Consider the following 24,658-nt stretch of genomic DNA (forward strand, 5'->3'; position numbering starts at 1 on the left):
GTTCTACAAAGTCATTTTAGGTTCTAATAAATGTTTCTGGCTTTGTGATTGTCACTACCATGAAACACATTACCATCACCCTTTCCTTAAGTTACTGGTAAATATTCCTTGAATAAAATGATTTGAAAGACTTGTCCCTAATTTAAACTTTCATCTGGAATTCCTTGGTGGTCCAGCGGTGAGGACTCTGCTTTCAATTGCTGAAGGCTCAGGTTCAGTCCTAGGCTGGGGAACCAAGTTCCTACAAATTGTGTGATGTGCCCCTACCCCAAAAAAGTAAAACCAAAAATCGCCCCAAAATTTACATCTGCCAAGTGATGGACATATCTTGTGGGTTCTTAACTTTAGGAAAATAACCTCAGTGCCTCCCCCACCCACTGTCCCTGGAAACACAACTGAATCAGATCAAGAGAGTTACCAGGAGCAATCCTTTATATTATCCAGTTGCATAGCACACTTCTTGAATAAATGACATACCCTAATTTAGGGTACATCACCAGATTCAAGTCAGAGAGTATCCTCTGCCAGTCAATATGAGTACGGGTCACTGGAAGATCTCTTCGTAGAATTTTTCTCAGAGCTTCATTCGATAACTCCTGTAGTTCTTCTAACAGTGCAGCTTGAAATTTATTCTCTTGCTCTTCCACAAGTCTTGCAAAACTTAGAGCCAGTTGAGCTTGGTTCACTACCTCCAAGCTTTCTTTCAGGTCCTTGGAGATTTCGATATGTAGGTTGACACACCTGAAATAGTGAGCTTGCACAAAAATTCTCCCTGTTACCTGGGTTAGAAATGGATTGACTTGGAAAATCCATTTTGATTTCCAAAGCCCATTCCAGTAGTCTGCTGTTTCATAGCTGTGGTCTTCGATGCAGGCGATCAAGAACTCCTTATTTTTCACTGTTTTTCTCAGCACATTGCAGTTTCCCTTTGGGTAGTGGTCATTCACATACAGCTTCAAGGCGCACAGAACTACAGTCCTCAGGTACTCTGTCTCATTCCGAATGATTCCATGACTCTGGATGTCCTTTAACTGGTTTTGAAGCAGGTCAAATTTGAAAGAAAGTTTGCTCTGGTAATCGAAAAACCTGTAGTCGCCCACGACATTGTGGTGAGACAGGAGGACAGCATTCCCATCAATGCTGAGTGGGACAGAATATTTTTGGCAGTGTTGGTGGCCCGCACACTCCCCTTGATGGTGCATGAGTTTTTCATCACGGATAAGCAGACAGAGATCATCAAAGGCATTTACAAATTCCCCTGGAGGAGCCTGTATCAATAGTCTGCGAATTATTTTTTCTTTCTCTTTCCTACTCAGAGTGCTACGTGACATGTTTGGTTGCGGCAGAAGCAGAGCTTCTGGAATAAACAGTGTTCAGAGGATGAGAGAACATTCCATGGGGCACCTTTCCCATCCAGGTGTTAAACATTTAAGCTTAAGATTACCATGTCTGACCATGCAAAAACCAGGTTGTCTGGCCAGCTCTGAGTCTCCTGATGAAGTCATAAAGGAGCTTGCTCTGTGAAGTATGGAACTTTTGATGAGATCACAATGGGCGTTCGGACCCAAAGGAAAACATGACAGTCACCTGACAGCGTGGTGCCCGGCCAACCAGCTATACGAATTTTGAAGAATTTTTAAGAACTTAGCCTCCAGAACAGCCTTCTTCATAAAGTGGTGTGTTTATTGCATAGGTGGTCATAGATCTAAGAGAAGCATCCCGGAGTTTCTAAGGAGTATTTGGAAGCTCTTTGACGCTTTGGGGACCACAGTGGCAGTGATTTGTAATCAGACCGTCAGAATAACTGTCCCCAACCCAGTGGAAGCATGTTATCCTGAAAGGTTTGAGGGGTTTAAACAAAATAGTAAAAATAAAATGAGAGATGATGGCTGTTCATGGGAAAATGCCAGACGGCAAGGGTTGCCTCTCTCATAAACATTGTGGGTTTGGAAATGGTCAGAACATAAGCAAGAAGCCAGAAAAATTTTAAGGGCAGTGAAGTGCAGAGACCACAAACCTCCATACAGTCTCTGGGGGATTTAAGTGTTGTGCTAACTGCAAAGAACAAAGGCAACAAACCACTGTGTTTTCTGCTTTCTTTCTAGAAAAGGGGCAGTGGCAACAGCGGATGAGTTTCAAGGAATCCCTTTCTTGCCAAGCGGCAGAGTTAATTATATTTGGAACCTGCAGCAACTCATAATGGAGAGAAGCTTCTAAGTGAGGAGGAACAAACTTCAGGTCATGAAAATATGGAGAACAAATATCCACTCAGAAGTCCTTTCTGTTCCTCTTTCTTTCTCTTGATTTATCCCCTTTGAAGACTCATGAGCTTGTTTCTCTCATTTGAGTGTAAACTGCTTCCTTCTTTTTGCATCCTGAGTTTTTTTTTTTTTTTTTTTTTAAATTTCCCTACCTTCCTATATCTTTTTATTATAACATGAGCTTTGCCATATTAAGTCACAGCCATTAAATTGAAGGGCTTCCTATTCTAACAATCTGAAATTGAGTGTATTGTTGAACAATTTTTACTGATACTTTTCATGATTTTATAGGCTGTCATATTAATCCTTCTCAATCTTATTTTTTCAATTTGAAGTGTCCTAAATTTTGTTGTTTCTCTGTAGATAAAGCAAGCTTGATTATTTTTGTTTTCTCCTTCATATTAATTAGACACTCATCATGGCATTAGAAAAAAAAAAAAAACCTCTTTCTGATGGTCCTTAAAATGTTGCTTTTGGAGGCATGTGAGTAGCTGGACATTTGGCTAGTATAATGGTAATAATCATATCAGACATGGTTACTATTTATTGAACTCTCAGTAACATAAACTATGTTGAATGATATATTATGAGCTCATTTAATGCCCCTACCTTCCTGAAGTATTAATTTGACCACTTTTCAGATGAGGAAACTAACCCTGAGAGAGATCAAGTGATAGAAAGATCTTGATGTTCATGTCTTCAGAAAATAGACTGTATTTCCCAAGTAATAGCTGGATTTCTCAAATGTTAACTTTTGTTCTTTTCCTATAATTCTTATTTTATTAAGTCCTTTCATACCTTTAACACTAAATAGTACCTACTTAATTTTGTTTTAAATATTATTTACCATATAATTATTTTCTCACTTAGGCATGAGATAGACTATCCTCTGAAAAGAAAAAGAAAAACATTGAATTGAAGAGAGACAAAATATTCTTTAGTCATTTTAAGTACTTAATGACTTTCTGTGAGAATTTCCTTAACTTATTTTTTTGGTGTGTCTCCTACATGGTTTTTGTTGATGGTTCGAGATGACTTCAAAGGTGGAAAAATTACTCTAGAAAAAGCTCTGAAACTACTTGAAAAATTAGATATTCAGTGCAATACTATTCATGTGAAATATATTTTTAAGGTGAGATAATATCTGTCCCCTGCATATCCCACCCTAGGAAGGACTTCATCCAATATAAGGAAATGTGGATAGCTACTTGTATGTTTTCTGCAGAAAATACATATGAAAGATTAGTCTCTGAGAAATTAAAGCAATTAATTATGTTAGATATATTTATAATCAAAATGGAAAGCATTTAGGTAAGAGGAAAAATGAGTTGTTGATAAAATTTGAAATAATACCAGGTTATCTGCTTAGAACAATCTGCTGAGAATGCATAGATGTTCACATCAGATTAAGATTTGTCATCTGATTAGATCAAATCATATAAATGATGAAATGGTAACTGGATTGGATGTTAGTGATTTATAGAAGGCATGGGCAATCTTGATAAAAATCATATTTTACTCATCTTCAAGGAATTATACCATAAGCTCCCCTGGAGAAGGGAAAGGTTACCAACTCCAGTATTCTGGCCTGGAGACCCCACTGTATATAGTCCATGGGGTCACAAAGAGTCAAATACGACTGAGTGACTTTCACTTCCCTTTGTTTAAAGAAGAATTAGTAGGAAGGGAACCTGGTTCAATTCTGTCACTAGAGGATGAATGGAAAGATCATGAAAAAAAGAAAAAGCTGCATGTTAGAGCTGAGTTTTTTTTTTTTTTTTTTTTTTTACTAGGAAGATGGCAAATTTCTTGGTGAATCGGGCAAGAATACTAGACTAGCCAACCCAGACAGTTAGGAAGGGTAGACATCTTGAGTATGATTTTGTTTCTTGGAACTGGGAAGCCAGATAACACAATCTGTGGTGAAATTGTTAGCAACTAACCTATACTGGGAAGCCTGTGTTACTTTGAAAGTGAAAGTGTTAGTTGCTCAGTCTTGTCCAACTCTTTGTAACCCTGTGGACTGTAATCCTCCAGTCTCCTCTGTCTGTGGGATTCTCCAGGCAAGAATTCTGGAGTGGATAGCCATGTCCTTCTTCAGGGGATCTTCCTGACTGAGGGATCAAACCCAAGTCTTCTACATTGTAGGCAGATTGTTTATGGTCTGAGCCACCTGGGAAGCCCCTGTTGTTACTTCACACGTGGGCTAACCAGCGAGCCTGGTAGAGTTCCAGGAATGCTTGCACAGGCAGGTTCCAGTTCAGAGAAAAAAGACAGCTTGGTACTCCCAAATATACCAGTTGCCAGGCTATCACCATTTTGCTGCCATTTCTCCTGGCCCTGTTCCCAAAGTGATATGAGGAGGGCCTGGTGACATGTGCACATACAGTGGGTGTATTACCTGAGAGGGACCTCAGAAGAAAGCTTAAGAAACCCAGAGCTTTTATTATGGGCAGTAAGCCTGTCTGATCTTTGCCGCGGAGGGTGTCGTTATTAATGTTATTATCCCGGACAGTAAACAAACCTGCTTTTTCCTCTAGAATGAAGAACTATCTCTTCATCATGTAAATATCCTTGAAGAGCTAGTCCTGAAGAAAGGCAATTGGTGACTCTGCTCAGAAAATAAGCAGAAACACAGGAGCAAGCATTTCTCTCAGTCAGATTTAGTCCTCAGGTTTACTAACCAAAAGAGGAGGTTCAGAAAAGAAAAACTGAACTTCTCAGGAGACTGCTGTAAAAGACAAAGAATTCAGAGTTGCTTCTATGGCTGCAAGTAGCTTGTGCTGCCATAAGCGATAAGAATTTTGGTTAATTTCTAATACCACACCTGAAGAACACAAATTTATGTGAAAGGCCTTTACACATAGAATTTTAACCCAGTGGTATTGCCCAAAGGGAGAAACAGCTGTGTGCTTTCTGGTTTAATAAAATTCACATTCAGCACAATATAGAGGTAGTAATATGTTAAATCTGTATTTAATGTGAAATACTATAAATCTTAGTGATTTTCAAGTTGCTTTGAATTAGCTGCAAGATAGAGATAGGTCTTTGAAATGCTCTTGAGTAAAATGCAAGCTGCATTGAAAAGCATTATGTAGAATGTTCAACAGGTATAACAATTAAATAAATAGCTCATTAATTGGAATTTATGATTATTTGTACATAGCCAGGCTGAAGGTCTATTTTGTATAGCAAAACCTTTTTAAAGTAGCTATGAAAACAATGTTAATTATAAAAATTAGAGGAGCAGAGATTCCTTAGAATACTTCAAAAACCCCTTTAATATGACCTCAGATACTTTAGAAGCATGAATTATGTATAAAAGAGTGATGATTATGGTAAACCATTATCTTCTATTTAAATAACTCTCCTAATAGAAATACTTTGTTGCCTTAGGTGAAATTGCTGTATATTGGTTAAAAAAGTAGTATGCCTAGGGAAAGTATATTGGTTAACTGAATTTTCTAGATAGCTCAAGATTAATCTTAAACATCCAACTCTTTTGCTTTAACTTATGTTGCTGATCTCTCCACTCGGCAAAGATACACCTATTAGTGAGACCAAATAAAATGAATCACAGTGAATCTTTTTTGTGTGTGTGTGTGTGTCCACACAAACACAAAGACGCTCAGTGTCTCAGAGCTGTTATCATTAGCAAGCTTACTGGGTGTAGAGAGTCTTCAGTCTCTGAGAACCTAGTTGTACAGTACTTGATTGACAAGTCAGAAATCTCTGAGCAAATGTCTTAATCTGCAGGATGGGGATACTAATATATTTATTTTGCAGGATGGTTCTAAATATTAAATGTTATCATTTGTGAATGTACCTAGTATCAGGCTTGGCATAAAGTAGGCACCAAGTAAATTTTAGTTGAAGCTACATCATGACTGTTCAAAAAATAGAGAAAATTACATTATATTTATTGATTTCCTAAGTGTTTAATAGTTGACATAAATTCTGACATGAATTTACTTTCTGACAAGGTGAAATTTTATTATAAAACTTGAGTAAAGCACATATAACTTCATGACCCTGGCAAAATATTCTAAACTTCTTTTTCCAAAATTAATTACTGAATCTTGACTTGAGCAGTAGTTCTCTAAGTTTTCTTTAAAAAAATCCCTTTATTAAATTAAAAAAATTGTTTTTAATCATTATTTTTAATTTGTAGCAGGAAAGATCCCCTGGAGGAGGGTATGGCAACCCACTCCAGTATTCTTGCCTGGAGAATCCACATGGACAGATTAGCCTGGAGGGTACAGTCCATGGGGTCACAAAGAGTCTGACACAACTGATAGACTAAGCACAGCACAACACAGCACAAGCTAATTTTAGGAAATATCTCCTGTCATTTCAATTCACATAGCTAGTCTTAGATTACAGTCTTGATTGTTGGCTGAATATGAAATAGTATCCTTTTCAATTTTAAGAGGTTATATTTCTCTATATTTGCCACGGTTCAGCTGAACCCAGAAATACAAGCCCACTGGCTACTGGAGCCAATGTGTCCTCTGGACAAGGGGTGTGTCCTCTGGACAAGAGGTGTGACCTCTGGACAAGGAATGTGTCCTCTGCACAGCAGCTTGTGTGCTCAAGCTCCCTTCTTCAGGCTAGACTCCAAGATATGCACAAAGGCCTTCTTCAGGGAAGACTGGGTCTTAGGTGCCTTTGATTACTGTATCTGCATTAGGGCTTCCCAGGTGGTGCTAGTGGTAAAGAACCTGCCTGCCAGTGCTGGAGACCTAAGAGACCCTGGAGGATGGCATGGCATCCCACTGCAGTGTTCTTGCCTGGAGAATCCCATGGACAGAGGAGGCTGGCAGGCGACAGTGCATGTGCTCGCAGAGTTAGACACGACTGAAGTACTTAGCATGCATAGCATGCATGCATGCATTAGGGACAGAAGGAAACAGGGAATAAGAAAAGGGGAAAGAACAAGTTGCCTGCTAATTTAAACTGGTATGTCAGTTCAGTTCAGTCTCTCAGCCGTGTCCAACTCTTTAAGACCCCATGGACTGCAGCATGCCAGGCCTCCCTGTCCATCACCAACTCCTGGAGTTTACTCAAACTCATGTCCATTGAGTTGGTGATACCATCCAACCATCTCATCCTCTGTCATCCCCTTCTCCTCCTGCCTTCAGTCTTTCCCAGCATCAGGGTCTTTTCAGATGAGTCAGTTCTTCACATCAGGTGGCCAAAATATTGGAGTTCCAGCTTCAGCATTAGTCCTTCTAATGAATATTCAGGGTTGATTTCCTTTAGGACGGACTGGTTGGATCTCCTTGCAGTTCAAGAGACTCTCAAAAGTCTTCTCCAACACCACAGTTCAAAAGCATCAATTCTTTGGTGGTCAGCTTTCTTTATAGTCCAGCTCTCACATCCATCATCCATACATGCCCACTGGAAAAACCGTAGCCTTGACTAGACGGACCTTTGTTGGCAAAGTAATGTCTCTGCTTTTTAATAAGCTGTCTAGGTTGGTCATAACTTTTCTTCCAAGGAGCATAAGAAAAGTATATCAGAGTTTGAGGAAAAAGTTGCAAGTCATAAGATTTCCTAGACTATATTTTGAATACATTGTTTTTAGGGTAATTTCAGAGAGAATTTTAAAATGCTACATTTTATGTTAGAAGTTCTGGCTTTGATAGCTCAGCTTTCTCATCAGATAGATCAGCTTTCTTATAATGTTGTTTATTAAGTAACATTTCATCTTTTTACTAGCAAACTGAGCAATGGAAATGGTAACAACGTGAAAGACCTTTATTCTGTTTTCTAAAGTGTACTATCAGAATGACTAACAATAGAATTATTTTAATATGTTCTTTTATCCTCCTGGATTCAATCATTCATTTAAACATATGATCACTAGGCTCCTAATTTAGGGTGTACTCAGTTGCTCAGTTATCTCTGACTCTTTGCAGCCCCATGTGGCCCCTTGGACCATAGCCTGCCAGGCTCCCCTGTCCATGGAATTTCCCAGACAAGAATACTGGAGAGGGTTCCCATTTCCATCTTCCAGTAATAGGCTTTGGAAATAAAAAAAGAATAAAGTATCTACCTTCATGGGGGTCATAGGCTTAAGGTAAAAGATATATTTTATTTCTTAAATTTAAAAAATTATTCAAACTTTTCATTTTTATTTATTTATTTAGTTATTATTGGCTGTACTGCATGATGTGTGGGTTTAGTTCTCTTACTAGGGATCAAACCCTGGCTCCCTGCATTGGAAACATGGTGTCTTGGCCACTGGACTGCCATGGAAGTCCCCAAAAGATATATTTTGGAATTATACATAAATTATTTGGGAAAGTTCTTTTTGTAATGCCTTGCAAAAAATAACCACTTAATGAACTTTTATTTTTTTGTAAACTTGAGAAAGATGATTTCATTACTCTTTTTTTTTTATGTTGTAAACTGTAAGTGATTAATATGTAACATTTTGAAAAGCTGTAGTATTCCCTGCAGTGGGCCCTGAGATTTTGCATATTTTCTGTAATAAAAGACATCTTTTCCTGCTCTCCCTAGTTTTAGGGAGATACTTAGTTCCTTTTTCCAATTAAATGAACATATTTCATCAGAATCATCAAGTTCTGAAGGCCTCAGTCAGACACTCTTATACATACCAAGTGTTAGTCAGTCATGTTCGATTCTTTGTGATCCCATGGACTGTAGCCCACCAAGCTCCTCTGTCCATGGAACTCTCCAGGCAAGAATACTGGAGTGGGTTGCCATTTCTTCCTTCAGGGGATCTTCTCGATCCTGGGATTGAACCCAGGTCTCCTACATTAAAGGGAAATTATTTACCATCTGAGCCAACAGGGAAGCCCTATATGTACTAAGGATATGGGAAACAAATGACAGATTTTGCATCTGAGACAATTCTAGAAGGGATGCGTAAAGGTTTTATTCTGGTATAATAAACCCCAGTAGAGAAGCAGGTATAGAATCTTCTAGGAATCTTAGGTAGGGCTCTCTAACATGATGTGGGGAGGAGACACAGAGGGACATAGGGAAGACTTCAAGAGAAGGACATTTTTTTGAAGATTAGTAGAAATTCATGCTCATGCTCAGTCATTTGATCATGTCTGACTCTTTGTGACCCCATGGACTGCAGTCCCTTAGGCTCATCTGTCCATGGAATTTTCCAGGCAAGAATACTGGAGTGGGTTGGCATTTCCTGCTCCAGGGGCTCTTCCCAACCAACTTAAATAAAAAAGAAAACAATATTCCAGACAGAAGAAAGAGCCTTTACAATAGCAAGAGGTAGCTTGGTATTTGTATTGTAACTGATTCAGAGCACAGTACAGTGTGAAATGCATGGAAGAAGTGGTGGTGGGGCGGGGGAAGAAACCATGTCTTTGAGGGTCTTGGATGCCAATAGTTTGGATTTTGTCTTGAAACCAGAGGAGAAACACTGAGAAATTTAAGAGAATTAGAGAGATCAGACTTGTATTTGGCAATTTATTTCTGCACATATACTCTTGTCAACTGAATCAATACATGCAACCTAAAAGTTGAGAGTTACATTCTGTTTGATGGGAATTTTTAGGATTTTGGCCCTGGGAGGTAGCATCTAAAGTAATCCTGGGAGAATTGCTCTGAGGAGGCAAGGGGGACCCAGGTTACATAGAAATTTTACAAAGGGTAGGTAGTCTGAATGTCAAAAGTTCATTGTAAATTAAAGAAAACCAGATATCTTAAGTAGTTTAGTGCTTTTCTAAGTATAGGAAGATGTAAGTGTCTGGGCTCACTGAAATCCTTCCTTTGATATGCACCTCAGCTATCTGGGGTCATTATTCTGTGTTTTCATATCCTCCTCAGGGCTCAACATGGGGAGTGGCTGCAGTCTGATGGCAGGTGTTCTTTCCTTCCTGAGTTCCCTCAGGGCTCACCAGCTCATATTGAAAGAAGGTGAAAGTGAAAGTCATTCAGTCCTGTCTGACTCTCTGAGAACCCATAGACTGTAAAGTCCATGGGATTCTCCAGGCCAGAATACTGGTGTGGGTAGCCTTTCCCTTCTCCAGAGGATCTTCTCAACCCAGGGATCAAACCCAGATTTCCCGCATTGCAGGCAGATTCTTTACCAGCTGAGCCACAAGGGAAGCCCACGAATACTGGAGTGGGTAGCCTATCCCTTCTCCAGTGGATCTTCCTGACCCAGGAATTGAACCAGGGTCTCCTGCATTACAGGTGATTTTTTACCAACTGAGCTATCAGGGAAGCCCCCTGCCAGCTCACATTGGAGGGCTGCAATCACTGATGATATCCTTTGTTTATTGATATGGCAGGAAATATTCCATTTCTCACTTTGAGTACAGGCAATAGTATATTGTTTTTTCTCTCCTTCCTTGGAGTTAGTTCAAGTCCTGGTCTACCATGGCTCTGGGACTGGTGACAATCAACATATAAAGGTTTTTGCTCTTCAGTTTTATCCTACAGGGGAGATTTTAATACATTGATACCCTATGTTAACATTGAGGCTGCTGTTAAGAGGTTCAGTACTCAGATTTGAACCTTCCTTGCTTACCACTATTCTTCTTCCCCCTTTTCTTCTGCTGACACTGTGTTCCCCAGGCCTCATATTTCTTCTCCTTATTACTTACCCTTTGTGCTTTCCTTTCCCTTCTCTACCAAAATTATAATTTCCCATCTTCAATGATAGGTTTCCCTGGTAGCTCAGCTGGTAAAATATCTGCCTGCAGAGTAGGAGACCCCAGTTCGATTCCTGGGTCAGGAAGATCCCCTGCAGAAGGAAATGGCAACCCATTCCAGTATTCTTACCTTAAAAATCCCATGGATAGAGGAACCTGGTGGGCGACAGTCTATGAGGTTGCAAAAAAGTCGGACATGACTGAGCACACCTAAGTACCTCCCAGGATGGTGGATGTCATCACCACAGTAAGGACGAGGTTTGAAGCAAATCCAGATGGTTCAGGGACGTCCTCAGTCTTGAAGAATCACGAGTATCAATACCTCAGCCTGAAGTTGGGCAAGTCTTTCTGGGCAGAGAGCTATTTATGGGCTGCAGTTCTCCTGAGGAACAGGGTTTGCTTCTTTGCTTAAACTGGGCAGCCCAGGCCACCAGTTTTTTTTTTTTTTTTTTTGTATTGAGGTATGGTTGCTTTAAAATAGTGTATTAGTTTCTACTGTACAGCAAAGGAAATGAGCGATAAATATACATATATCCCCTCTTTCAGATGTCCTTTTCCTTTTAGGATCACCACAGAGCACTGAATAGAGTTCCCTGTGCTATACAATATGTTCTCATTCAGTACAGTCGCTCAGTTGTGTCCGACTTAGTTGTGTCCAAGACCACATGGACTGCAGCATGCCAGGCCTCCCTGTCCATCACCAACTCCCGGAATTTGCTCAAACTCATGTCCATTGAGTTGGTGATGCCATCCAACCATCTCATCCTCTGTCGTCCCCTTCTCTTCCCACCTTCAATCTTCCCCAGCATCAGGGTCCTTTCCAATGAGTCAGCTCTTTGTATCAGGTGACCAAAGTATTGGAGTTTCAGCTTCAACATCAGTCCTTCCAATGAATATTCAGGACTGATTTCTTTTAGGATGGACTGGTTGGATCTTCTTGCAGTACAAGGAACTCTCAAGAGTCTTCTCCAACACCATAGTTCAAAAGCATAAATTCTTAGGTGGTCAGCTTTCTTTATAGTCCAACTCACATCCATACATGACTATAGGAAAAACCATAGCTTTGACTAGTCAGACCTTTGTTGGCAAAGTAATGTCTCTGCTTTTTAATATGCTGTTTAGGTTGGTCATAACTTTTCTTCCAAGGAGCAAGCACCTTTTAATTTCATGGCTGCAGTCACCATCTGCAGTGATTTTGGAGCCCCCTAAAATATTCTGTCACTGTTTCTGCTGTTTCTCCTTCTATTTGCTATGAAGTGATGGGACCAGATGCCATGACCTTAGTTTTCTGAATTTTGCATTTTAAGCTAACTTTTTCACTCTTCTCTTTCACTTTCATCAAGGGGCTCTTTAGTTCTTCGCTTTCTGCCATAAGGGTGGTGTCATCTGCATATCTAAGGTTATTGATATTTCTCCTGGCAATCTTGACTCCAGCTTGTGCTTCTCCAGCCTAGCGTTTCTTATGATGTACTCTGCATATAAGTTAAATAAACAGGGTGACAATATATACCCTTGACATACTCCTTTCCCTATTTGGAGCCAGTCTGTTGTTCTATGTCCAGTTTTAAGTGTTGCTTCCTGACTTGCATATAGATTTCTCAAGAGGCAGGTCAGGTAGTCTGGTATTCCCATCTCTTTCAGAATTTTCCACAGTTTGTTGTGATCCACACAGTCAAAGTCTTTGGCATAGTCAATAAAGCAGAAATAGATGTTTTTTCTGGAACTCTCTTGCTTTTTTGAAGATCCAGTGGGTGTTGGCAATTTGATCTCTGGTTCCTCTGTCTTTTCTAAATTCAGCTTGAACATTTGGAAGTTCATGGTTCACATATTGTCGAAGCCTGGCTTGGAGAGTTTTGAGCATTACTTTACTAGCATGTGAGATGAGTGCAGTTGTGCGGTAGTTTGAGCATTCTTTGGCATTGCCTTTCTTTGGGATTGGAATGAAAACGGACCTTTTCCAGTCCTGTGGCCACTGCTGAGTTTTCCAGATTTGCTGGCATATTGAGTGCAGCACTTTCACAGCATCATCTTTCAGGATTTGAAATAACTCCACTGGAATTCCATCACCTCCACTAGCTCTGTTTTTAGTGATGCTTCCTAAGGCCCACTTGACTTCATACTCCAGGATGTCTGGCTCTAGGTGGATGATGATATCTTCATGATCATCTGGGTCATGAAGATCTTTTTGTACAGTTCTTCTGTGTATTCTTGCCACCACCTCTTAATATCTTCTGCTTCTGTTAGGTCCATACCTTTTCTGTCCTTTATTGTACCTATCTTTCCATGAAATGTTTCCTTGGTATCTCTAATTTCTTGAAGAGATCTCTAGTCTTTCGCATTCTATTGTTTTCCTCTATTTCTTTGCATTGATCGCTGAGGAAGGCTTTCTTATCTCTCCTTGCTGTTCTTTGGAACTCTGTAATCAACCCATTTGAATTAGTTATCTATTTTCCACATTAAAAAGGAATGGAATTAGGTCATTTGTAGAGATGTGGTTGGACCTAGAGACTATCATATAGAGTAAAGTAAGTCAGAAAGAGAAAAACAAATATCGTATATTAATGCATATATGTGAAATCCAACCTATTTGCAAAGCAGAAGTAGTAATAGAGAATAAAGCCACCAGGTTTTAAGTGGTAATTATCCACTAGTGATTCCCAAGCTTTGGCATCATCTCATGCAGTTTTATATATTTATGTAAAATAAGAATCCAATGTAACTTGTTTTCAGGATGAGTTGGTATATATATTACACAACTACTCTAACATTTTTGTTTTGTGTATTTTTTACATTCGAAATGTGAGCCCACCAGTAAATTTTTTTAGTAGGATAATGACAGGCTGAAACAAGGAAGAATCACCATAGAAGAATTTAGAACAATTTATCGAATTATTACATACAGAGAAGAAATTATTGAGATTTTCAACACGTATTCTGAAAACCGGAAAATTCTTTTAGAAAAGAACCTGGTCGAATTTTTGATGCGAGAACAGTATACACTTGACTTCAATAAAAGTATTGCTTCTGAGATCATTCAGAAATATGAGCCTATTGAAGAAGGTATGCTTGTACTTCAAAGTTTTATCAAATATTTATATGCAAACTGTTTTTTATTAATAGAAGTTTTCAAATTCAAACTTGATTGGGTCAGCTTTCTTCTAGGTAATATTATATATTGACAGTTATAATTTTGTAACTTACAGACAGTGTACATACCTTTTAGAAAGCTATGTTGTGTAACCCTGACTTTCTTTCATTGTCCAGTTCCTTCCTTTTAACTGTTTCTGTATCTTTCAAGTGTTCAGAGATGAACTTAGGCATGGAAAACAAGATGAGGATCTTATTATTATAAATACCATAATGGAAGAAAGGGTCCTGATATTCATTAGTAAGATAAAAACCCAGGTGTAGGCAGTTTTCCGTTTTTATATATTATTGACAAAATATAGAATATTAAATTAGCTAAACGAAAACAGTTCTAGGGAAGAGATAAAACATTGTAAAATCACTCATTTCTCTGTTGTTGACACTTAATCGTCTACAACATTTCATAAACATTAAAAGATTTTTGCTTTTCTTTCATTTTCCTATGCACTCATCTGGTTTAAGTCCAATAACCATTTTGGCTAGTGATCTCTTGTATAGTTTTTGATCTTTGTTTCATCTTTAATGGGTAAAGCGCTTCAATTTTTTCCATTTATACTTATTTTTAAATAAAATAATAAAGACATAATATAATACAATATTCATATAGTTGCAGAAAAAGCACTATTAAAGCACGCTGTTTAACCCTACAGAGATTAATGGAATAGCTCAGAATATTTATTTAATAAGGGATATATGAAAGTGCAGGGCTTTTCAGGAGGCACTATTGGTAAAGAACTCACCTGCCAATGCAGGATACAAGAGATGTGAGTTCAGTCCCTGGGTCAGGAAGATCCCCTGGAGGAGAGCATGGCAACCCACCCCAGTATTTTTGCCTGGAGAATTCCATGGACAGAGGAGTCTGGCAGTTTACACTCCATAGGGTCGCAAGGAGTCAAACAAGATAAAGGGACTTAGCAGACACACACACACATGTGAAAGCCCGAGTTCTGCCTTTGCAAACTGGTTTATGTCTACCAGTGCTTAACATATGATGATATGGGTTCTAACAAAACAAAACATTCCTTCATGGACTCATACATTCCTGATTTACTGAAGTATTTATTTGTGGCAACCAAGCATGTTTCTAGGGCCTGAGGACACAGTGGAGTATGAGGCAAACTAGGTCTTATATTCCTGATAAGGGTTGGAAGGAGACTGACAATAAATAATTAAACATACAAATAGTTTCAGAGAGTACTATGTACTATGAAAAAAATAAAATAAAATAGACAGTAGACAACCCACAAGGTCTAGCTCAGGTGAGTGTTTAGGAGAGTCCTTCATGGGGAATGTAACATTTGAGCTGAGACAAAAATGATGAGAAAGAATTAGTCATGTGACAAAATGGGAGAAGGGTCTGACGTCTAGGCAAGGGAAGTATTGGCCCTGAGGTGGAGAGGCAAGGAACAGGAAGAGGACAGTGTGGTTCGAACCTGGAGAGATAGGCAGGGATTAAATCATGTTGGTCTCATTGGTCGTAAGCTAGATTTTGGCTCATGACTCGGTACCACATAAAGACTTGGAATGCTTCTAAGCATCGTTGTGGTAAGACTGAAGATAGTGCTAGTAAGAGTTTGGTCTCCATTAAAACTTGCAAGTTTGCAGCAAGATAAAGCGCTTGTATCAGAATGTAAAACAAGTACGTCTCTAAGCACATCTGATGAGTCCAGATGCTTAGTCTTTACTTTCTTTCTTCCTTTTTTTTTCTTCTTTTTTTTTAAAATTTAATTTAATTTTATTTTATTTTTTAACTTTACAATATTGTATTGGTTTTGCCATAGCCAGGACATAGAAGCAACCTAGATGTCCATCATCAGATGAATGGATAAAAAAGCTGTGGTACATATACACAATGGAGTCTTTACTTTCAATTGCAAAGACTTTCCATAAGAAAGTAGTGAATTGATTTATGTTTTGGTTCAAACTCTTTATATCATTTCCACCTGGAAACAACCAGTTCACAGACATGCACTTTATGGCCCTGTTCCAGTGAAGATTTTTAAAACACGTACTTTGGAATTGTTACCTGCAGATGGTAAATTAAATGGTTGTTGTTTAGTTGCTAAATTTTGTCTGACTCTTTTGCGACCCCATGGACTGTAGCCCGCCAGGCATCTTTGTTCATGGGATTTCCCAGGCAAGAATATTGGAGTAGGTTGCCATTTTCTTCTCCAGGGGATCTGCCCAACCAGGAATCGAACCCAGGTCTCCTGCACTGCAGGAGGATTCTTTACAGTTTAAGCCACCAGGGAAGCCCAACTTAAAAGGTACAAAAGCATAGTGGAATGGTGCCACTGACATTTTGGAATTGTGTTTACATTTTAACTATAATATTATAATGTTTATCTATTCCATCTTTTGAGTCTTCCTCTGCTTTCCATTCAGATAGTTTTGCACACAGGCAAGACCACTCATTTCATTTACAAGGCTATTGATCACTGTAGAGACTTATTGGGGCCAATTTGAATTATGAACTTATAGTCCCAAATGCTGCTAAGTTTCTCAAGCTTGTCCCACAGTGATATGTGACATGTACCAAATGAGGAGAACCTCATTTTATTTTAAATATAAAAATCCATCAGATTAACTGTCATCTCAGTCTGGTAGTTTTTAAGGGCATAACATGAGTTTGTTTTCTATTCCATTACCAAAGATATTTACTTAGTTAATAGTTCAAAGAGCTATAAGCCAATCACTGGTAATTGCACTGGGAAAAAGAATAAATTCATGCAAATCATTACAATTATGATATATGAAGCATTTGCCCCATACACTTGCATGTTTCTAATTTGCATAGCTTTGAAATAGAGAGTTTAGTTTGCATCACTATAAACATTTTATGTATTTTATTCTAGCTTTCATTTTTAAAAATAAGATTGTAATAGCATTTTGAATGCTGGCTTTTTTGTTTTTATGATGTCATAAACATTTACTTAATGTCACTATATATTTTTTTCTGATACATTATTTGTAATGGCTGCTTAGTATTGTGTCATATTTTGAGATTTAATCTCTTTCCTCCCCTCCCCCATTTATTTTGCTTTTATAAATAATGCTGGTGTGAGCATTCTTGCACATCAAGCTTTGTCTGAGTCTCTATTTCTGTAATTTAAATTCCCAGAAATAAAATTCTCTGCCAAGGACCACTCTCTAAAATGAATACTCACACCAACTTTTAATATGAGGCAAACTGAGTTATCAGCAACAAAAGCAACAGTAACTAACTTTTATAGATCTAATATACAGCACTAGTAAGCACGAATGGGTGTTATGATTGCCATCATTCCTAAGACAGGGAGAGGTTAACAGACTCGTCGTATATAACAAATTAGTGGATTTAACCCAAGCTGTCTCATTCCAGAGCCAGTGTTCTGCTTAAATAGATAATTTTGGTATATATGATACTGAGCAAAAAAGTTCACAGATCATTTGCTAAAGATAATTATATGCAAATGACTTAGCAATTCGATTCATAAGAATGCACCCAATAGAAACATGTACATATTTGCACCAAAAGATATATACTGGTTATTTATAGCAGTGTAGTTTTGTAAATAGCCCCAAACTGGAAATTATCTAAATGCTTGTCAAGAACAGAATTGATAAATTGTGGTATATTCACACAATGGAGAGCTATACAAAAATAGGAATAAAAAATATCTGTGTACCACTATAAGAATAAATTTTATAAATAATGTTGAGCAAAACAAACCAGTCATAAAAAATACATATTGTGTGAGTTCATTTATGTAAAACGCAAAAACTAAAGAAAACTTATCTGCTTCTAGAAGCCATACCATTGAATATACTTGGCAGTTGGGGGTTGGGGTTTGGAGGAAAACTAGAAAGTTGGCAGGCAGCAGTCTTCTGGGGTGCTGTCATCTTCTGTTCTTTGACCTTGGTGTTGGCTACATGGATGGTTCACTTGTGGAAATTCATGAATCTACGACACGTGTCCTTTTCTTGTATGTATTTTAATTATTAAAAAAATTTTTTTAACAATAGTTCCTTGTTGGTTATCTATTTTAAGTATAGTAGTCTTGTATATGTTTTTTAAACATTAAAAGAAGAGATGATTAAGTAATATTTAGTCTTGAAAGAACTAAAAATAAAAACCTTAGAAAAATTTGTTTCCAAAGAAACTTAGATCAGTATTAATTCTAAATGAATACTTTAGAATCATGCTCTGCTACTATGTTTAAAGTGAAATGTAATTTTTATACTATTTATGGTATTTCTGCATTCTTTTTATTTTTTAAAGTTAAACAAGCACACCAGATGTCATTTGAAGGTTTTAGAAGATACATGGATTCATCTGAATGTCTGCTATTTGATAATAAGTGTGATCATGTTTACCAAGATATGACTCATCCATTGACTGATTATTTTATTTCAAGTTCACATAATACATACTTGATATCTGACCAATTATGGGGACCAAGTGACCTTTGGGGATATATAAGGTATTTCTTTTGATTTTTGAATCCATCACATTTAAAAAATGTTTGAAAGTTCCTAGTGGTTTCTACTCCAGCAAGCTGTAATTCATTGGAGGGGTTTTCCTTAGGAAAATGTCATAATTTAATTTATTCTTTACTGAGGAGGAAAGACTGATGGTGAAAGAGTGGAGGTAGAAGATGCTTTGGGAAAATATTGTAGGAGTCCAGGGATGATGGTGATCTAGATGGTTAATTCATGAGGCAGCAGTTGAGATACATGTTTGAATTTGAAATATTTTAAGGAGACAGAGCCAACAAGGTGATTTACCAGGCAGTTTGAAGAGAAGTATGAGGGAAAGAGAGTATCAGGATTTTGGGCCTGATAACCTATAATGTGAAGACATTATGGGTGGAGATGGTGAAGCCATTGTAGGGTGTGATTCAAAAGCAAAAGTTCCATGATGTCTGTGTTCAGTTGGAGATATCAGTTAGTTATCAAAGGGCTAGGCTAGATAGTCAGTTGGGTATATGTGTCTGGGATTTGGAAGAAGTATCCAGTTAAGTTCAGTTCAGTTCAGTCGCTCAGTCATGTCCCACTATTTGCAACCCCATGAATTGCAGCACGCCAGGCCTCCCTGTCCATCAGCAACTCCTGGAGTTCACTCAGACTCACGTCCATTGGAGTCAGTGATGCCATCCAGCCATCTCATCCTCTGTCATCTCCTTTTCCTCCTGCCCCCAATCCCTCCCAGCATCAGAGTCTTTTCCAATGAGTCAACTCTTCGCATGAGGTGGCCAAAGTACTGGAGTTTCAGCTTTAGCATCCTTCCTTCCAAAGAACACCCAAGACTGATCTTTAGAATGGACTGGTTGGATCTCCTTGCAGTCCAAGGGACTCTCAAGAGTCTTCTCCAACACCACAGTTCAAAAGCATCAATTCTTTGGTGCTCAGCTTTCTTCACAGTCCAACTCTCACATCCATACATGCCCACTGGAAAAACCGTAGCCTTGACTAGACGGACCTTTGTTGGCAAAGTAATGTTTCTGCTTTTCAATATGCTATCTAGGTTGGTCATAACTTTCCTTCCAAAGAATAAGCGTCTTTTAATTTTATGGCTGCAGTCACCATCTGCAGTGATGTTAGACCCCCCAAAAAATAAATTCTGACACTGTTTCCACTGTTTCCCCATCTACTTGCCATGAAGTGATGGGACCAGATGCCATGATCTTCGTTTTCTGAATGTTGAGCTTTAAGCCAACTTTTTCCACTCTCCTCTTTCATTTTCATCAAGAAGCTTTTTAGTTCCTCTTCACTTTCTGCCATAAGAGTGGTGTCATCTGCATATCTGAGGTTATTGATATTTCTCCCAGCAATCTTGATTCCACCTTATGTTTCTTCCAGCCCAGCGTTTCTCATGATGTACTCTGTATATATGTTCGATAAGCAGGGTGACAGTATAGCCTTGACATACTCCTTTTCCTATTTGGAACCAGTCAGTTGTTCCATGTCCAGTTCTAACTGTTGCTTCCTGACCTGCATATAGGTTTCTCAAGAGGCAGGTCAGGTGGTTTGGTATTCCCATCTCTTTCAGAATTTTCCACAGTTTATTGTGATCCACACAGTCAAAGGCTTTGGCATAGTCAATAAAGCAGAAATAAACGTTTTTCTGGAACTCTCTTGCTTTTTTGATGATCCAGCGGATGTTGGCAATTTGATCTCTGGTTCCTCTGCCTTTTCTAAAACCAGCTTGAACATCTGGAAGTTCACAGTTCACATACTGCTGAAGCCTGGCTTGAAGAATTTTAAGCATCACTTGACTAGCGTGTGAGATGAGAGCAATTGTGCGGTAGTTTGAACATTCTTTGGCATTGCCTTTCTTTGGGATTGGAATGAAAACTGACCTTTTCCAGTCCTGTGGCCACTGCTGAGGTTTCCTTATTTGCTGGCATATTGAGTGAAGCACTTTCACTGCATCATCTTTCAGGATTTGAAATAGCTCAACTGGAATTCCATCACCTCTGCTAGCTTTGTTTGTAGTGATGCTTTCTAAGGCCCACTTGACTTCACATTCAAGGATGTCTGGCTCTATGTGAGTGATTACACCATTGTGATTATCTTGGTTGTGAGGATCTTTTTTGTACAGTTTTTCTGTGTATTCTTGCCACCTCTTCTTGATATCTTCTGCTTCTGTTAGGTCCATACCATTTCCGTCCTTTATCGAGGCCATCTTTGCATGAAATGTTCCCTTGGTATCTCTAATTTTCTTGAAGAGATCTCTAGTCTTTCCCATTCTATTGTTTTCCTCTATTTCTTTGCACTGATTGCTGAGGAAGGCTTTATCTTTCCTTGCTATTCTATGGAACTCTGCATTCAGATGCTTATATCTTTCCTTTTCTCCTTTGCTTTTCACTTCTCTTCTTTTCACAGCTATTTGTAAGGCCTCCTCAGACAGCTATTTTGCATTTTTGCATTTCTTTTGGGGGTGGTCTTGATCCCTGACTCCTGTACATTGTCACGAACCTCCATCTATAGTTCTTCAGGCACTCTATCAGATCTAATACCTTAAATCTATTTGTCACTTCCACTGTATAATCGTAAGGGATTTGATTTGGATCATATCTGAATAGTTTAGTGGTTTTCCCTACTTTCTTCAATTTACGTCTGAATTTGGCAATAAGGAGTTCATGATCTGAGCAACAGTCAGCTCCCGGTCTTGTTTTTGCTGACTGTATAGAGCTTCTCCATCTTTGGCTGCAAAGAATATAATCAATCTGATTTTGGTGTTGACCATATGGTGATGTCCATGTGTAGAGTATTCTCTTGTGTTGTTGGAAGAGGGTGTTTGCTATGACCAGTGTGTTCTCTTGGCAAAACTCTATTAGCCTTTGCCCAGCTTCATTCTTTATTCCAAGGCCAAATTTGCCTGTTACTCCAGGTATTTCCTGACTTCCTACTTTTGCATTCCAGTCCTCTATAATGAAAAGGACATCTCTTTTGGGTGTTAGTTCTAAAAGGTCTTGTAGGTCTTCATAGAACCGTTCAACTTCAGCTTCTTCAGTGTTACTGGTTGGGGCATAGACTTGGATTACTGTGATATTGAATGGTTTGCCTTGGAAACAAGCAGAGATCATTCTGTCGTTTTTGAGATTGCATCCAAGTACTGCATTTCGGACTCTTTTGTTGACCATGATGGCTACTCCAGTTCTTCTGAGGGATTCCTGCCTGTAGTAGTAGATATAATGGTCATCTGAGTTAAATTCACCCATTCCAGTCCACTTTAGTTCACTGATTCTTAGAATGTCGATGTTCACTCTTGCCATCTCTTGTTTGACCACTTCCAATTTGCCTTGATTCATGGACCTGACATTCCAGGTTCCTATGCAGTATTGCTCTTTACAGCATTGGACCTTGCTTCTATCACCAGTCACACCCACAACTGGGTATTGTTTTTGCTTTGGCTCCATCCCTTCATTCTTTCCGGAGTTATTTCTCTACTGATCTCCAGTAGCATATTGGGGACCTACTGACCTGGGGAGTTCCTCTTTCAGTATTCTATCATTCTGCATTTTCATACTGTTCATGGGATTCTCAAGGCAAGAATACTGAAGTGGCTTGCCATTCCCTTCTCCAGTGGACCACATTCTGTCGGACCTCTCCACCATGACACGTCCATCTTGGGTGGCCCCACGGTCATGGCTTAGTTTCATTGAGTTAGACAAGGCTGTGGTCCTAGTGTGATTAGATTGACTAGTTCTGTGATTATGGTTTCAGTGTGTCTGCCCTCTGATGCCCTCTTACAATACCTACCATCTTACTTGGGTTTCTCTTACCTTGGACGTGGGGTATCTCTTCATGGCTGCTCCAGCAAAGCTTAGCTGCTGTTCCTTACCTTGGATGAAGGGTATCTTCTCACCACCACCCCTCTTGACCTTAAGAAGTATCCAGGTTGGAAAAATAATCTTGGAAGCCCTTGGCATATAGATGTCATTCAAAGCTATGTGATTGGGTGATATTACTTAGGAAAAATCATAGAAAATATATCTTATAATCCCATGATAACATCAAACTCACAAATTAACATTGCTTCTATAATTTAAAATCTAAGTAAGTACATAAATCCCCAAATTCAGAAATATACCCACTTAAAATCCTGTAAGGATAAGCCCATTCATAGCTCTACAGAAATTTCTGTTCATACACCATTATATTTTTTTGAGAGAAAATACCTTTTCAATAGGTTTATTTAGAAATACAGAAATTTAATTTTGAATTCTGAGAAAATGTTCTACCCCTGTGAACATTTAAAGTTAACTTTAATTATATTTCTTCCTCTATTTCCTTACCCACTTATAAGGGTTACAGTTTGATAAAAGTCTTCGAAATTTCTCTACTTGTGAGAGGTGGTGTAGAGTGATGTTTACCTATTAATATTTAAGTTTCTGGTGTTTATCTTTCCTCTCAGTCCCTCATTTGTTAATTACCTGATGGGTATAACATTTTTTATGTCTCAGTTTCCTCCTCTTTAAAAGATAAAAACCAATATTAACTGCACTAAAGATTTTAATTCTTGAAACCCCCTTAGATTTATTTAAGTGGAGAATTTCTTTATTGAGTGAGAAATTTTTCATGATTCATTCCCATGATTCGTTATTCAATCATTTCACTCAGTGTGAGACAGTGAAAAGTGGCTTCCATACCACCACTGAAAGAGAGCTTTCTCTTACCAGCTTCTGAGTAAAGGGTTTGCCATGACACAGTGCAGTCCCCTCATTTTTTGCTGGGGACCAAACCATGTAGTTAAAATAAGCAGCTAAAGGTTGGCTTGATCATGGATAAAGTTAACCTATCTTTATGACCAAGCTAGATAGCATATTGAAAAGCAGAGACATACTTTGCCAACAAAGGTCCGTCTAGTCAAGGCTATGGTTTTTCCAGTGGTCATGTGTGGGTGTGAGAGTTGGACTGTGAAGAAAGCTGAGCGCTGAAGAATTGATGCTTTTAAACTGTGGTGTTGAAGAAGACTCTTGAGAGTCCCTTGGACTGCAAGGAGATCCAATCAGTCCATCCTAAAGGAGATCAGCCCTGGGATTTCTTTGGAAGGAATTATGTTGAAGCTGAAACTCCAATACTTTGGCTACCTCATGTGAAGAGTTGACTTATTGGAAAAGACTCTGATGCTGGGAGGAATTGGGGGCAGGAGACGACAGAGGATGAGATGGCTGGATGGCATCACTGACTCAATGGACGTGAGTTTGAGTGAACTCCGGGAGTTGGTGATGGACAGGGAGGCCTGGTGTGCTGCAATTCGTGGGGTCGCAAAGAGATGGACATGACTGAGCAGTCTGACTGAAGTGAACTGAACTGAGAGATTGTAGCAAGAAGCAATATTCTAAAGTTTGTCCTCCATGAAAAAAAATTTTTCTATAAAACCACAGAGGGTTTTGATCTACTAGTAGGCAATATAACCCAGGTATTATATGGTTAAAAATGAAAGTAAAAGTCACTCAGTTGTGTCTGATTCTTTGCAACCCCATGCACTGTATAGTCCATGGAATATGGTTAAAGGTTTAACCTATAGTCCAGGAGTGACAATTTTATTTTGTTTAAATTTTACTAGTGCCCTTGTGAAAGGATGCCGCTGTCTGGAAATTGACTGCTGGGATGGATCACAAAATGAACCTGTTGTATACCATGGCTATACATTCACCAGCAAGCTTCTGTTTAAAACTGTTATCCAAGCTATAAACAAATATGCATTCCTAGTATGTACATGCCTTTGTTAAGTCACAGTTATTTAAACATAAGATAATTTGTTTCAAAATCCTATAATGCTTGGCCTTAGTTTAGATCAGTGACCTTTCAATTGTAGGTTATGATCCATTAGTTGGCAGCAAAATCCATGTATTATGTATCATTATGTGTGTGTGCTCAGTCATATCCCACTCTTTGTGACCCCATGGACTGTATGCCCATCAGGTGGGATTTTCCAGGCAGGAATGCTGGAGTGGGTTACCATTTCCTTCTTCAGGGAGTATATCATTAAAGGTAGATTTATTAAAACAGATCTCAGGTAGGAAGGTATATGTAGTTTCAAGGAACTTTTTGTTTAATTATGTAATTATATTATATGTGTGTATATGTATGCATGCATGTGTATTG

The 24,658-nt window shown here is 38.6% G+C and overlaps 2 protein-coding genes across 8 annotated transcripts in view; one reads left to right on the forward strand and one right to left on the reverse strand.

Moving 5' to 3' along the window:
- Nucleotides 1–414: 414 nt before the first annotated feature.
- CAPZA3 (capping actin protein of muscle Z-line subunit alpha 3) lies at nucleotides 415–1,498 on the reverse strand. The gene has a single exon (XM_061417722.1). It carries the CDS (start codon nucleotides 1,329–1,331, stop codon nucleotides 432–434), a length of 900 nt encoding a protein of 299 aa, XP_061273706.1. The 5' UTR covers nucleotides 1,332–1,498; the 3' UTR covers nucleotides 415–431.
- A 21-nt stretch (nucleotides 1,499–1,519) lies between these two features.
- Nucleotides 1,520–24,658, forward strand: part of PLCZ1 (phospholipase C zeta 1) — a 48,782-nt gene continuing 25,643 nt past the window's right edge. For 2 of the 7 annotated variants that reach the window (XM_061417714.1, XM_061417716.1), the window contains exons 1-6: nucleotides 1,520–1,676; nucleotides 2,106–2,260; nucleotides 3,270–3,393; nucleotides 13,741–13,972; nucleotides 18,321–18,522; nucleotides 24,117–24,261. In XM_061417714.1, the coding sequence (XP_061273698.1) occupies nucleotides 2,250–2,260; nucleotides 3,270–3,393; nucleotides 13,741–13,972; nucleotides 18,321–18,522; nucleotides 24,117–24,261 (714 nt within the window). In that variant the 5' untranslated portion in view covers nucleotides 1,520–1,676; nucleotides 2,106–2,249. Of the gene's footprint in view, nucleotides 1,677–1,708; nucleotides 1,842–2,105; nucleotides 2,261–3,269; nucleotides 3,394–13,716; nucleotides 13,973–18,320; nucleotides 18,523–24,116; nucleotides 24,262–24,658 lie in introns of those variants that run through there. The other 5 variants (XM_061417715.1, XM_061417717.1, XM_061417721.1 and 2 more) reach the window with 5 other exon arrangements.

This window comes from Bos javanicus, chromosome 5, assembly GCF_032452875.1.
Source record: "Bos javanicus breed banteng chromosome 5, ARS-OSU_banteng_1.0, whole genome shotgun sequence".
NCBI classification, from domain to species: Eukaryota; Metazoa; Chordata; class Mammalia; order Artiodactyla; family Bovidae; genus Bos; species Bos javanicus.

Bases quoted from the DNA above. Each gene is read 5' to 3' on its own strand.
- CAPZA3 (XM_061417722.1), bottom strand. From the start codon at position 1,331: ATGTCACGTAGCACTCTGAGTAGGAAAGAGAAAGAAAAAATAATTCGC.